The sequence below is a fragment of the Tiliqua scincoides genome, chromosome 4 (genome assembly GCF_035046505.1).
Source record: "Tiliqua scincoides isolate rTilSci1 chromosome 4, rTilSci1.hap2, whole genome shotgun sequence".
Lineage (NCBI taxonomy): Eukaryota > Metazoa > Chordata > Lepidosauria > Squamata > Scincidae > Tiliqua > Tiliqua scincoides.
This window is the reverse complement of record NC_089824.1, coordinates 223,303,900-223,318,806: the sequence shown is the minus strand read 5'-3', so window position 1 is coordinate 223,318,806 and position 14,907 is coordinate 223,303,900. Positions and strand designations below refer to the sequence as shown.

Genomic DNA, 14,907 nt, shown 5'->3' with positions numbered 1-14,907 from the left:
TGGTAGTCATCCCGTCTGTATCTGGGCATTTTTGCATAGATCTTCATGAAAGTGCAGGCTGTCGCTTTCCTCAGCCTTGCAGACTTGTCAGGCTTGGAAACAGGGTGTTAAAAGGAAATCCCTATTTGCGCATCCTCTCGGCTGAAGTCGCTGATTGTATTTTGTGTTCCCACACAGAATGGGGAGAGCCACATAATCAAATCTGTGGTGTCTGCAGCATTCCTGTAATGAAGCAGTAAACGGGGAAGGCTGAACAGTTGCTTCTGCTGGCTGGCTGGCTGGCTGGCTGATGTGCCCAGGTCTCTGCAACCTCAGTATCTGCTCCTCATTCCTCTCCTCCAGTCTCTGTCAACACACCAGCTCCTTCTTCCTTAAATATCTGTCTTTTGAAAGATGTAAATTTAAAGGAAAAAACAAAACCACACCAAAAAACCTTGGATAAGCTCCCTCCAGCATACAAGGAAGAGTGGGGGGTGGGTGGGGTTCAACCTTTTCATAGCTGTACTTCAGTTTTGAGGGACAATTAATCCACTGAGTGAGAAAGTTCAGCCACCAGAGATTTGGGAGTGGGATGGATGGTTCTGTGCATATATCACTTTGTTTCCACAGTCAGCAACTCAACTCTCGCCTGTGGCAAGGAGCACCTTCTAATGCCTTTTCTGTTTATTCCTCCAGGAGTACAAGCAAAAACTTGCCCGGGTGACTCAGGTCCGCAAAGAGCTTAAATCCCACATACAAAGCCTTCCTGACCTGTCACTTTTGCCCAATGTGACTGGAGGGCTGGCACCTCTGCCATCTGCTGGGGACCTATTCTCAACTGACTAGGACACGAAGGGGAGAGTATGTTTGTGTTCTCTCTCCCTCCCTCCCGCATTCCAGTAAGTACCAGCAGAACTGCTCATGAGAACTGAAGATTCTCCCAGCTGTCCAGCATAGGAAGGTAATGAGAGGCCCTCCCTGGACCCTTTCAACATGCACTGCCTGTCCTTTTGATGGGAAGATGCAGTGACCAGTCCTATGAAAGAAGGCAAACTTCCTTGTGTTTGGTAAAAATTTCACATTTCCTTTGTTTCTCCTTGGTTCTTCCAGTTTCTTCCACAGTTTGTGCAAATCATGTGTGTCTACTTCTGAGAGCTTTCAATGAAAAGAGTTAACTTATGTTTGGGGTTTTTTCCCTCTGTATAAAAAGAACTGGATTGTTTCTGAACTGGTGTGGTATGTGTGGAGCTTGATTTCTAGGCCTCCCTGTTCTGGATCATGCGTGTCACCCCACTGTCAGGAAAGTGGCGCATTGGGTCCTTCTGCTCTGAGTAACCTGTGTGGCTAGTTTCTGCTCTTTTGTGTGGCACAGCTGCATAGTGACATGCTAACCACAGGTGACCAAAAACAAGTTCTTGTATCCTAGAGCCAGCTTGTGCTCCCTGCACACATTACTTTGGATTGGCACAAATCAGTCTTGCTTTACTTGGGCTCCCTGAAGTTTAAATAGGTTTAAATCAACTGATCTGAAATCCTCATAAAGACTGTGTTTCTCTGTTTAAGGAGAATGCTCTGAACCCTTGTCAATGTAAGTTCCTCTTCAGTCATAAGTCACTGAACTGAACTTTGAAGGAAGTTGCAGGGAGCCATAAGGAGCTCACATCCACTTAAATACACAAGAGATTGTGCAGATGTTCCTTCCCAGTCAATTGTGTCCACTCTTGGTCTGTATCCCTTCATACTGGTTGGCTGTTCTTTTTCACTTCACCAAAGCTAGTCGTAAACAGGCAACCATTACATGTACATCCTAGAATATGAAGGTTTATTTCTCATTAATATAGGGTGAAGCTTTCATGTTGGCATTTTCTTTTTTTCTTCGAAAGAGAAAGCATCCTCTGAATCCAGTGCTGCTGCTGCTACTGTTCTCACTACTGCAGAGGCCGTTCCAGCATCCCTTTGTGGAGCTGTCGTTCCCCCCGCCCCCTGCACTGCAGTGGCATAACCCTTCCCCATCTCCTGCAATTGGCTGGAGGTGCATTCCATGCATTCTGACACTTTTGCCAGATGCATTTCTTCCACAAGCAGGGTGCAGCGGGGCTTTTGAGTTGTGCATTACTGAACCATAAGCTGCCACTGTCTTCACAGCCAAAGCAGGAGAATCCTCACAGGATGCCTTTTCACAGTGTGTGTTGGGGAAAGCCATGTGTGTGTGTGTGTGGGGGGGGGGGAATGCAGCAGCATTGTGGTGAGGTTTGGGTGACCTTTTCCAAGACTCTTTTGAAGGTGCACAGTCCTGAAGAACGACATGTGCTTCCGGCACATCTCTCCCTATCTGAAGGAGCTTTGTGAACTGGCCTTATGCAAACAGAGTGGTGCCCTCCCCAGAGAAGAAACAGGTGCTGGCGTCTTGAGCTGCAAGTTTTGTGTTCTGGCTGAAAAGAGGATGGAACTGGCTTGTTTTTGTTTATTTCCCCCAAAACAAAAGAGTTCCACTTTTGTTTAATGAATGCTATTGAGATCTTGTAAATTGGATTTGTTTTAAGAGGTCAGGGAGGGGCAGGAGTCTGTATTGGGGCCCTTGGCACTCTGGAGGGTCACTTCTTGAGATCAACTCTGTATTCTTGCCCCAAGACTTTTTTTTAAATCTGTATATGAATTGATTTAGAAATGAATTTAGAGGTATAGGCTGCCATTTTAGCAGCAGTATATTCTGAAATGTCTCACATAAATATATTTTTGAATAAAGAGGGTGTCATTCAGTTGGGGGAGTGGCTTTTTATTTCTTGAGTGGGAAGTCTTCTGAAGGCTGAGCAATATCTACAGTGATTCCCTGACGCAACTTAGAAACTGTTCAAAGCCTTATGCTCAATTTTGATTTGGACTCAGGGTCTTATGCTTGAAATTCAGTGTTGCTGCAATTCAGATACATTTGGATCTTAGGCAGTGCCCTGAGCATTGCTACTGCCAGGAAGCAACATCTGGTTGGCCTGGTGTGTTGGATCTGGTTTTCTGCAGAAGTCTGCGGCTCAACTGTTCGTTTTAAAACCTGGGATCTCCTGAGCAGCTTAAGCAGTTGTTTAGTCTGTCCCTGTTCCTTGTGCATTTGAGCTGCAGACGCCTTGCTTTTCCCTCGTTTGTTTGTCAGCAAGCCCGCTTTACTCTCTCAGCCACCCTGCAGTTTGCAATGCCTGCACTCTGGCTGAAAGCAAAAGCATTGGCTGAGTCTACTCAGGTGGTTATTTTTTTTGGCCCAATCCTATGGAACCCAGTTCCAGTTGTGCAGCATGCTTGATGGTATTCATAAAACACGACCACCATTTTAAAGTGGCCTTTAGAAAAGCATGGGCACCAGTAAGTTGGTGTTGGTGGTGGATGGATCAGGAAGAGGGAGGAATGGAACAGGGAGGGGGCATGTATCCAGGCCAGGAAGGGGGTAACGGCAGCTCTGTCAATATCTTATCCCCAGCCTCGATTCACCATCTCAGTTCCACCCAGCCTTGTGCCAGCAAAATTGCTGGCATAGGTCCTAACAAACCATCAAGTCAGCTGAGGCTTACCCCTGGTCAAGGGAACAAATGTTCTCTTACCTGAAGGAGACCTTCAGGGACTGCCCCTGCCCCACAGGATGCAGTGGGGTGGTGGTGCAACTGCATCAGGAGGGGGGCGTAAGATAGAATTGGCCTGTGGAAATATTTAGATACTGCTTTTCAGCAAAAGTTAACAAACAGGTTTGTGTAACAAAGCAAATGGGTCCCTGTCCTCAAAGGGCTCATGATCTTAAAAAGAGGCAGGTGAAGCACTAGCAAACAGCAGCTTAAATTGATGATGTGCTGGGGTGAATAGGGACACCATCTGTTTGGGTACTGAACTTTGCTGTCACATTGTGTCCTGCTGCCTTGGTAGATCTTCTGTTTTGACTTGTATGCCTAAGAGTGCAATTCTATCCTGCGCAGGTACAGGCAAGCCAAGAGGCTTACACTGTATCCAGCGCAGAATAGGTACCCAAAGTGGCTCAGTCAGAGGTAAGGGGAAACTGGGCAAGCCATCCCTGCACCTATGGGTCTCCTCGGACTTGTGCCACCTCCTGAGACTTGAAGCTGCTCCAAGCTCCCCAGAAACAGGTGGTGGGATCCAGCATAACTGCCGGGTCCCAGGCCCCCTGCTGCTGCCCACCTGCCCACCCTTGGGACTGCCCGCCCTCCCTCCGTCCTAGAACACCTTCCTCCTGCCTCCTCACTGCTCACCCCAGAGTCTTGCGTTGGCCAAGCTTGGCTGACACAAGACTTAGAGCTTCCGTTGGTGTGGAGGCTTGTTCCAACCTCCACAGGCTGGCATGCCTCTGTGCACGTTTGCAACCCTCCAAGGGACTTGCGCTGGCCCAAGTGCGCGGTACATCTCCCCATCCCAGACAAAGGCAGCATTGTCCAGTTCAAGCTGATCTTCCTCTGCCAATCCTGGCTTCCAGGTTGGGCAAGCACAAAGCCAGGGTCATAGCGCTGGAACCGGTTTAGTGTTTCTTCTCCAGTATGATCCATGGCAGACGTTGCGTTGTCTTCTAGTGAAAGTGGAGCCCCCTGCTCAAGCCCCAAGAGCAGCTGTCTCCTGCAAACTCTTCTCATGTGGATATAGCAGCAGTTCTCTGCAGAATTCTCCCCAAAAGATAAATGTTGGGACTCCAGTTTGGGACTTGCAAAGTAAGAATCAAAGAGCAGGATTCCTTCACGGCTGGTTCGTCCAAAGCATCAGCAGCCTCCGTACCTGCAGTTCCAAGGCATTCCAGTCAAAGGCTGTTGAGTTGCATATCTCAGGTTTGCAGGGTGGCCTGTGTATTGCATTGCGTGTTTATGAGCTGAGCAGAGAACCCTTTCGCACAAGCACACCCAGGGAATTCCACCCACTGTTTTTGCTTTTGACTGCATTTTGTCTGGGTTTGTAGCAGAGCTGAACTAGTCTGCTAGAGGCAAGGGCTCTTGACCCTGGGCTAAGCTTTCTGATTGCCAGTCCTCCAGGGTCTTTGTTCCAGGCATCTCTAATCCTGACCAGCTGGTGCCTTCCCTCAGTGGCTGTTCCCTTGGCAGCCCTGCAGCCTTGCAAGTGCCAATGGCCTGGAGATGGAATTGAGTGTGAGATCTGGCTGAGGCAGCAGGAACAGGATGTGCCAGAATTGTCACCACAGAGAGAGGACTCAAAGGAAAGATCGTTTGTGTGAATGACTTTCTTGCAGGAGAGCCCTTGCTGGATATCAAACCTTCAGTGACATGGTAAGGCCTTTGATAAACTCAGTGTGCAATAATGGTGCTCCCATTTAGGGACATCTGGACTTCCTCTGGCTTTGACCTCATAGAAAATGCCACTCTTTGGGCTTAGGATGGCATTGCCTTAATGTGAGGGTGGGGGCACAGCACTTTCTCACTCCTGCCCCTGGGTCCCAGTGAATGGACTGAGTGTCAGAGGCTGCTCCCTGGTCAAAGTGACCCAACAGGGACCAGCCTCTTGGGTAACCCAATGCCAGGAAGAACCCTGTAACCAAAGCAGGCTGTAACACCCAAATATCTGCATAGCAGTTGAACCTCTGCATGACGCTTCAGCTCTGCTGCTTTGCCTTCAGGGCAACGTTGAAGCCAGCAGTTTTCAGTGTTTTACTTCTCACAGCCTACTGACCTTCTGTTGTCTCTTGTGATGTCACTTCTGGGACACTCTGTTTTCAGGGCAATTGTCTAGTAAAAAAATCTTCCTCTGCTGGTTTCAGCGCCAATTTGTTACCACACGCAGTTGCCCTGAAAACAGCTGCAGAACCTGGAAGAGTTTTTCAGTGATTTTCGAGTGCTGTGGTCCAAATTCACGCAGCACACCTGTGGACCTTTCACAGCACACCAGTTAAAAATTGCTGGTTAAGCAAGGCTGTGGAAAGGAAATTACCCGGAAAACTTGGCAGCTGGAGGAGTGGATGTCAGCTTTGCCTAGAGCAGCCATTTTCAACCACTGTGCCGTGAATGGTCCCCAGGTGTGCCACAGGAATTTGGGAGAGGGTCATTTATTAGTAGGGCCATTGGGGGATGTGACAGCACAGTGTGCCTTCTCAGTTGTCAAAAAACCAATGGTGTCCCTTGACCACTTTAGTGCCTTGCCAGTGTGCCGAGAGATGAAAAAAGTTGAAAATGGCTGGCCTAGAGGGTGGCCTGGGTGGCCTTGTCGTAGATCCTTCTATTCTGCCTTTTGCTGTAGAATAGTGCCCAACTAAAGAAACCTCATGAAGAAGCCATCTAGCAATGGCTGTTTGTCATCATTGCGCTCTGCTGCCTCCAGGTTCAGACTAGGCAGGGGGCTTCTCAGTTGCGGGAGGGGGGAGCAATAGTGGGTGGAACAGCCCTGTTCAGCCCCTGTTTCTGGCTTGTGGGCGTCTGGTTGGGCCATGGGGGACTGGATGGACCCACCTTCTGACACTCCTGGGCAGTGTTCTGGCCTCTGAAAGAGTGCGGTGGCTTTGAGCAAATGCATCTCACTGCACATCTGCAGCACTGAGCGACGTGCTCGAGCCTCAGCAATTAAGCTGCAAATAGATCAAAATCGGAGACGTCCAAGGCACATGCCAGGTGGTGCCAGGCACTGCATTTGTGCAGTCTTGTTACTGGGGCTATTGGGTTGGCATGTAAGTACCAGTGGAGAAGACTTCTGTTTGACTGGCCAGTGCTCAGCCCAGGTTGACCCCAAGGGTCTTTTCCCAGGAAGAAAAGGGATGGGGTAGAGATGGGTCTATGGGGCATAGTCAGAGTGCCACAGCTCAATGGTGGCCAAGGGATGGGTGGGAATGAGGGGATGATTCCTCCTGGGTGGCAGCAGAGGTTAAGATGCTTCTTTTACCATGGGCAAGGAACTCTTGAACCTGTGGGCATATCAGGTTCCAAGCTGCAAGAAGCCTGGCTTCCATGGGGATGCTCTCTCTGGCTGCCTGGCACACTTGCTAGCTCAAACTAGGCTGAAGCAGGAAACTAGAGGACTTGGCAACAAAAGGCACTGTTGTGCAGCAGTTCATGTGCTCAGGTCTGGCAGGAGCATTGCATGAGAAGCCCAAGAAGGCATGTGACCTTCCAGTGTGGAGTAAGAACTGGGACAGATTCAGGGAAATGTAGTCCATTATCCTGTTGCCTACCATGGCTGACTGGATGCCTTATGTGCAACCTCCTGATTTTAGAAATGGACTATGTCAGAATGCCAATGCAAGGGAGGGCACCAGGATGAGGTCTCTTGTTATCTGGTGTGCTCCCTGGGGCATTTGGTGGACCACTGTGAGATACAGGAAGCTGGGCTAGATGGGCCTATGGCCTGATCCAGTGGGGCTGTTCTTATGTTCTTCAGACCCTCTTGGTGGCTTCCAGGCTGTTACAGCCCTGCCTTGCAGCTGGTCCCTGGTAACATCTGGTTCCTGAATATGGAGGCTCTCTGAAGCTAAGCCAGTGTGTCAAAGAGTTGTTGATAGATGACTTATTAAGTCATCACCTAAGTCACTGTCTGTGAGTTCCAGCAAGACACTTCTGCATTATGCAAAGAGGTGATGCCTCTTGTTACACCTGGGGAGGATTCGTTTCATTCTAGGTGAATTTTTTCCCCACACCTTATTGAGGCCCCTCAAGACCCCATATACATGGAGTGCCTGTCTGCTGGCCTCTGGTTGCCCTGAACTGGACAATGCAGCACATTCCATCTGGGCTATGCTGAGCCCAGCCCAGCCTTGCTTGAGCTATGCGCAACCCATGTAGCCTCCGACAGCCTCTGACAGCTGCTGCTCCTCCCACCTCACTCCCCTCCTTTGGTGGCCGGCTGATGTTATCCATTTCTTTAGAACAGTAAACATAGTAAATCAGGGACACAGATTTGTCATGGGAAACAGACAAAAGGCTTTCTTCCCCCTTTGTGGTGGAGACACAGCCCAGATGCTGCTGCTGAGCAGCTAGCTGTAGAGTTGGGTCTATTGGTGGGAAGGGGGAGCTGTTTTTCCACCTCGGAGAACAAGACACTTGAACTAGCCCAAGACACAGACACACGAACAATGGCATGAAGGGGACGGGGTGGCTGCTCACGACTGAGAGCCTGCCTTTAGCTGACTGTTTGCGCTCTGGGCCTGCCTAGCCAGAGACCCCCTGCTCCAGCTGTCGCTGTTTCCCTCTTTTCTAGTTCCTGCCCCTGGTCATATTCTGTTACTAACCTTGTGGTTCTTCAGAGTTCTGCGTCCTGAGGTTCTCTGGTGGTTTAATCTTTGAGTGGGGAACGGAGGGAGCTGGGCAGATAGGCTTGCGCATGAACACCCATGTGCCATGAAGGCTACAGTCCGCTTCACATGCTGCAGCCTCTGAGGTCTGCTTTGGCTCTTAATAACCTTGGACGAGAGTGGGGCTTTTTCTCTAATAAGAACATAAGAACAGCCCCGCTGGATCAGGCCAAAGGCCCCTCTAGTCCAGCTTCCTGTATCTCACAGCGGCCCACCAAATGCCCCAGGGAGTACACAAGGCAACAGACACAATCTGCGTCCCAGTGCCCTCCCCTGCATCTGGCATTCTGAGGTAAGCCACTTCTAAAATCAGGAGGTTGCACATACACATGACTTGTAGGTATGCGCAAGAGCTCTTGATTTTAGAAGTCCCTCTAATCAACAGAACCCTTCAGCAGCTGCCTGCATGGACACAGGAGTCTTCAGCGCAAACCGATGCATCTTCCAGCAGGCAAGAGTGGAATCTTCAACTCTGGATGCGAGTTGGGGGTGAAGGTTGGCCTATTCCTTGGCATGAGCACTGAGCAGTTCCAAGCATGTTTCTGGTGCTTGTTTGGGAAATGTTGGTGGGGTGAGAACCGGTGGCATAGCTGCAGGGGGGTGGAGCACCCAGTCTGGCGAGAACCTCAGCCGGGTGGGCAAGCGGCCCCTCCCTTCAGAGCCATCCCTGCAAGGGGGGGGGCAAAATGAAGTGCGAACTGCCTGCATCTGCTTCAAGAGCAGCGCAGCCTCCTAGCCTTGTCACCTAGTGAGGTAGCGGCCCAGGGACCACTGCCTCCTTTCCTCCTGAGTGATGACTTCTTGCCACCACCTGAGGGCTGTTTTCTTTTCCCAGCCAACTCCAGATGCACAGGAGTGATTCATGTGGCCCATCCCCGCAGCCAGGGATTGATCCCCTCTCTGTCTGGAAGTGGAGCTGTTAATCACGCAGCAGCAGGCCCAAAGCCAAACTCCCTCTTGATGCTGGCAGCTTAATGTGCTGGGGTGACGTCCGTCAGGCTTGCTGGAACAGAAGTGGGTAACAAACAGCAGGTCTGGAGCACGGCAGCCTTTCATTCTGGGACACCAGTTGTGACTGTCCGCCCTGGCCAGAGCCTGGCTGGGGGGGCAGCACTGCCAGAGATCTCCTGCAGCCACAGCCAGGCTCACAGTGTCGCTCCAAAGGGGCTGCCGCCCAAAGCAGAAGCTGTTTTCTAAGCAGGGTTGAAGCTGAAAGGGAGCACAGGCACCGGGGGGGGGGGGGACTGCAGCCAGGCCAGGGAATGAGCAGGCAGAGCTGGCAAATCTAGATGGGAAGCAGGTAAACCAGGCGAGGCTTGAAACCTGCAGATGCCTGCCCTGCAAGCGTTCCTCCACTTGCCAGGTTGGAACACAGAAGGGAAAGGAAGAATGCAAACATGATCAGAGGCAGCCTCCACATCCCAGGAAGGGGGTTCCTGAGCCCCGCGTGTTTCGAGTCAGTGCCTCTGCCGGGGGCCTGGACTGAGCAAGGCAGCTGCAGAGGTCCTGTGAGAGACGTCTGGGCAGAATCTGCCCTGGCAGAGAGCCCGTGACTCGAGCTTAATAAGATGCACCTTTAGAGTTCCTTTTGGGCTCCTGTCCTTGTTGTTTGGGGTCCTGCCTGAGTACTGATGCCACTGGCACCTGCTGAGTCATCAGGCTGTCAGTCCACCCAGCCTGGCATTGTGCACTCGGGCTGGCGGCAGCTTTGGTCTTGGGCAGAGGCAGGACTTCCTTGCCACTGCCTGAGGTTGAACTGTGGACTGTGTGAATGCAGAGCCTGTGCTTTGCTGCTTTATGTCCCAGGGTCAGCTTGAGCCACCAGCCCTTTGGCCATTGGCTGGACATCTAGAGGAGAGAGCCCAAAGGCCTTCTGGGGGCAGAGCTGTGTCGCCACTGGAAGAGCGCATCACTGCCTGCAGTCTTGAACCGCTCCTTGTGAGAAGCACCACCCATGTGCAGGAGCAGGCAGTGCGTGGCACAAAGTGGTGATGGAGAGGCACACTGGGATGTTGCACACATGCAGCAGTGGCACAGCATGGTGGCAGCAATGCCATTGCACTGACAAGGCCTTGCCTGAGGGGAGAAGGTGGGGGCAGTAGGGGGTCTGGTTCATGTTGATGGGACCAAGTCTCCCCTGGATCTTTCTTGCTGCCATGTGGGAATCAGAAACCAAGAGGATTCATCCAAAAACCGGAGAGGAGCCAGGTGTTCCGAGGGCAGAGAAGGCTCAGCATCCCAACGAAGCCCAAGCAGTTGAGGAGGAGGTGGAAGCTGACCAGCCTGTCCTGCCAGGAGATTGGGGGGGGGGGGGAGATGGACTGCAGCTGCTCCTTGCAGCAAGGAAAGGAAGCCAAGAAAGGCAGGGCCTGTGCTGATGGGAGACTTCCAGAGGAGCTGCTTGCTGTCTCCTTCACTGCTGGAGGTCTGGGAGCTGTTACTTGGAGGGGGGGAGAGATTTCTGCAGGTGGAGGTCTGGGCTTTGTCTCTCTTTCAGGCCGCACTGAGATCCAGTGCCTTTTATCTGCAGCCAACTTGGAGCGATGACCCAGCCACTGTGGCAGTGCTTTGGTCTCGGTCCTCTGGTTCCTGGTCTTCCTCTCTGCAGGGTGGCAGGACAGGACTGCGGCACCGGTTAAATCTCAGCATGGGGCATCCAGTGGTATTCAGAAAGGACTACTGTTGACCAATCCACCCGATGAAGGACACAGGCGGTGGTGCCTTCTCCTGTGAGAAGCAGCAATTGAGAAGGCGGCTGCACCTCAGAGCGGCAGTTCCCCACTCACTTGCAGTGGCTGTTGCGCATGCCCCAAGGCTGCAGTGACTGCACCCGGCAGGCAGGGCTGTGGAATCTCCTGCCAGACTGTGGGCAAGCAGGAGGCTTGCTTGGATCATAACCGAGCGAATGCCGGAGCTGCATACGCAGCTTGAAGAGCTACACGGTACAAACGGTCTTTTCTTCCTCCTCGCCCCAAGAGCGGTGAGGGAGGCCCAGGCTCCTCTCCTAGCACAAGTTTACCCTCCCTCCCTTGCAGCTGGTGTGTGACTTGGGGCTCCCTCCCCTCCCCTCCCCTCCATGCCAGAGCTATGGGGCTGCTGCAGGAGGTTCAGAATCTTGGGGCGGCCCTTTCTTTCTCCCCCTGCCTGCTTCAGGACCTTCACCCAATTCTGCCTGGGAATTAGCAGGCTGAAAGGGAGCGTTCAGGACCACCCACCTCCCCTCCCACCAATTGTGAGTTATCATAAACACCTCCTTCCTTTATGGCCGTGTGCCTTGAAGTGGTCATCTTCACAGAAGTCTCCCAACCCCTTCTGTGTAAATCTGCTATTCCAACAAAGGCGAGAGGGTACAATGCCCCTCAGTCAGTGGCATCACTAGGGGGAGTGAAGGGTGCGGATCACACCGGGTGGCTTTTCAGAAGGGTGACACCACTACTGGCCAAAGTGAACATATTTGTGTTTTCAAATAATATGATCATGTTATATCATTTGAGGAGGTAATCTGATGCAGAATGCAATGAAACTGTTGAAATATCTGTATTCTATCAAAGGTTGTAGCCAAATAACCAGAAAAGGAAAACACAACTGCCTTATGTAACAAAAGTGGAATTTTTAAACTCAGAATTGACATTTTTCAAAAACTGTTGCCTATAGAAAAGCACTAGCTGAAGATCTAAACTAGTTGAGATCTAAAATAGTCAAGAGCAGTTCTGTATGGCCCATGTGTGAGACCGCTGGGAGCTGGGCCTGGGCCCAGGACAAGATGTCTGATTGCCCCCCCCCCCAATGCATTGGGGTAAAATAAATGCACTGAAAGTGGATTAAAGGTATGATGGAAACGCAGTCCTGATTCAGCTGAGATTGAGGTACCCACAGTTATTTTGTAAGAAATTTGTTTTATACTGTATAGTTTTGTCCTGGCCTGGGCCCCCTGGAAGCTGGGCCCCAGGAATTTTGTCCCCCCCCCTCCTCAGGCCTGTCCGTGTGCAGCTCTAGACATAATTTTGACAAAAAGCTGTCTTTGTTTGTTGCAAGAGGAGGACTGTTTCTTTTCCAAGCTCTCAGGAATTTTGCGTCCTTCACACATAATCACCATGTCTGTTTACTGTGGCCAGTAGATTCATTTCTTGCAATGTGTCTGCATCTTTTCATGTGGATTTCAGCACAAACAAGTTTTTATAACCGTTATCAATAATATGGAAAGCAAAGAGGCAAAAATGTAAAGAAAGGAGCACACAGGAAAACTGCCAGACTTTTTCTTTTGTTGGAAGATAAGGCGAGGAATTTCCAATGGTTGGAAGCAACTGTTCCCTTTGGGATCATCGAGCAGCAACAAGTAAAAGTCTAACAGTTACCTCTGCTATTTGATGCATCTATCCTGGTAAAAAGCCTAATGCCAAACTTCCTGCTTTTTACATCCCCGCATCTCAGGAAGAAGGCCAGGCATGTACCACTTCTACATAACTTGCGTGAGAAGCACGGTCAATTCTTTCGAGTGTTTACCAAACACTGACAGTAGCACAACCTAAGACATGAATTCTCACAGCTCCATTTACAGGACTCCACCTCTGTGCCCCTGCTGTAGGAACCTGGAGCCAAGTCCTTGGCAGGGCACAGAAGTTTCACAGAGTCTCCACAGCACTCGGAAACTTGCAAAGGACCTTTGTCGCTTCCGTCACTTTTCAGCGTGTAGGTAAGAAAAAAATCAAAAGGTTATGGATGTGGAAGGGGATGTAGAATCTTGAATGTAAGTGAGAATCTTATTGCTGAGTTGGCTCTGTCCACTCATCTGACTTTTGCAATTCTTCCTTCTAAAGAAATAGAAGTCTTAAGACATATCCTTTTAAAAACGCCACATGTGCTGGCAGTGTGTCTTTGTGCTTCTAAACTGGGAGAAAAACGCAAAACCCTTACCCTCATTTTATTCTTTGAACAGGCTGGCTTCAGTGGTGTTGATTTTGTGTCTCTGCGGGGGAGGTGCCATCTCAGCCTTTTCCTCTGGCAGCAGGAATCAGGAAGATGCATCTTGAGACACTGTGGCCGCTGCTTCACGTGGGCTGCCTGCTTGGCCCTCACTTAGTACCAGCCCTTTTAGTGAGTTAATAATTTGCTGGTCTGTCATAGGCCTCCCAGTTCTGGGACTTCACAGATTTCCCCCTCTTGCTGCAGGGCAGAACTGGCTGGACAAGAATGTGGCTCCATCAGGGCAGGGTGGATGCATCAGCAGCTGGTATCCGAGGTGCCTGGGCCGTAATGCTGGTGATTTATGGCATCCCATACATGGGCTGCTGGTGCGCCCACAGACAGGAAGGAGACAGCAGTGATAACAACCCTTGACCTCTGATCAAATTCTCAGGCTGCTGTGGCAGAGTCTGCATTCCTTTCCTTGATGGGAAACACAAAGCCTTTCTGAGTGCTGCCTCTCCTCTCTCTCATCACTGTGAGCATTCTCCAGGCAGCCCTGTTCAGCCTCTGGACCCCAACCGCCCCACCCCAGGACCGGACCCTCTGCGTGTGAAACATTTGCCTCTTTGGAGGAGGTGTCCACATCACTGGGCCAGGACCAGCCCAGGATCTGTGGTGCCTGAGGCAGGGCATCAAGTATCACCCCCTCACCAGCTGGCACTTTTGCAGATATGGGGAGCTGCCCCCCTGCACCTCCTCACCTGCTCCCACCACTGCTGCTGCTCTCACTCCTCCTGCCTTGCTCCCTGCAGTGGAGCAGGAAGCGGGGAGCAGAGCAGCCGAGTTGATCCAAGATATCCAACTAGCCCATTCTTCTTCACTATATTTCCCCTTCTCCAACCCCCCCTCCTGGCAATTGCCTCATGGCTGGGACTGAGCAGACAGCCTAGAATGGCCCCCACTCACTGAGGGGCCTGTCTTGCATTCCAGAGAAGGAGGGCCCCCCTTCACAAACGACTGAACAAAATCTCCCCCCCCCCCCCAACATGTTGGTAATGGGAAGAATATTGATGCGCAACTTCAAGGCAATGCTCTGAAATAGGCGACCCGATTCCCTGTTCCCACAGCTGCTATTTTGAGAAGCCAGAAAGGGAGGGGCCAAGTCCCACTGTCTCCTGGGGAGGAATGGGTCAGGGTGCTGGAGCACCTCCCCACCCAGAAAGGGCTTTGGTATTCAGGGCTTCTAAGTTTAAGCATAAAGGGCATGATGGAGTTTCATAAAATAAGGATTGTCTCAGGAGGGGACCAGGCAAACTTCTGGATAAGGAGGAGATCTGAGCCACGTATTCATCGGCAGCACCTGCCCTTGCAGGCCGTGGCCTTTGTGCCCTGCTTGGAATCTCTCAAGTGGCTGACTCAATAGGGGACAGGATAACATCTTAGGCTGCAATCCTAACCTCACTTTCCTGGCAGTAAGTCCCATTGAACACAATAGAACTTACTTCTGAGTAGACCTTGATAGAATTGTGTCCTTAGTCTGATCCAGCAGGGACGGTCTGAAGAGCTGAAGGATCCCAATATGAAGGGACCAGCACCCACTCCATGTTGTAGCATGTACCCATTGTGACCCCAATGAACATGGCTGCCACGTTTAGGATCAATGCCGAGGGCTTGGACTCAGGCCACAACCCATGGCTCCCCTCTGATCCGAGGCTCTCAGTATCACTACTGCATTGGCTAGAAGACACCCAGTGCTC

At 51.1% G+C, this 14,907-nt stretch overlaps 1 protein-coding gene across 1 annotated transcript in view; it reads left to right on the top strand.

Moving 5' to 3' along the window:
• The window catches only part of RPRD1B (regulation of nuclear pre-mRNA domain containing 1B), a 41,473-nt gene extending 38,735 nt beyond the window's left edge, over positions 1-2,738 (top strand). Inside the window, exon 7 of the mRNA XM_066624348.1 lies at positions 676-2,738. Coding sequence (XP_066480445.1) covers positions 676-825 — 150 coding nt within the window. The 3' untranslated portion in view covers positions 826-2,738. The remainder of the gene's footprint in view (positions 1-675) is intronic.
• Positions 2,739-14,907: the final 12,169 nt, after the last annotated feature.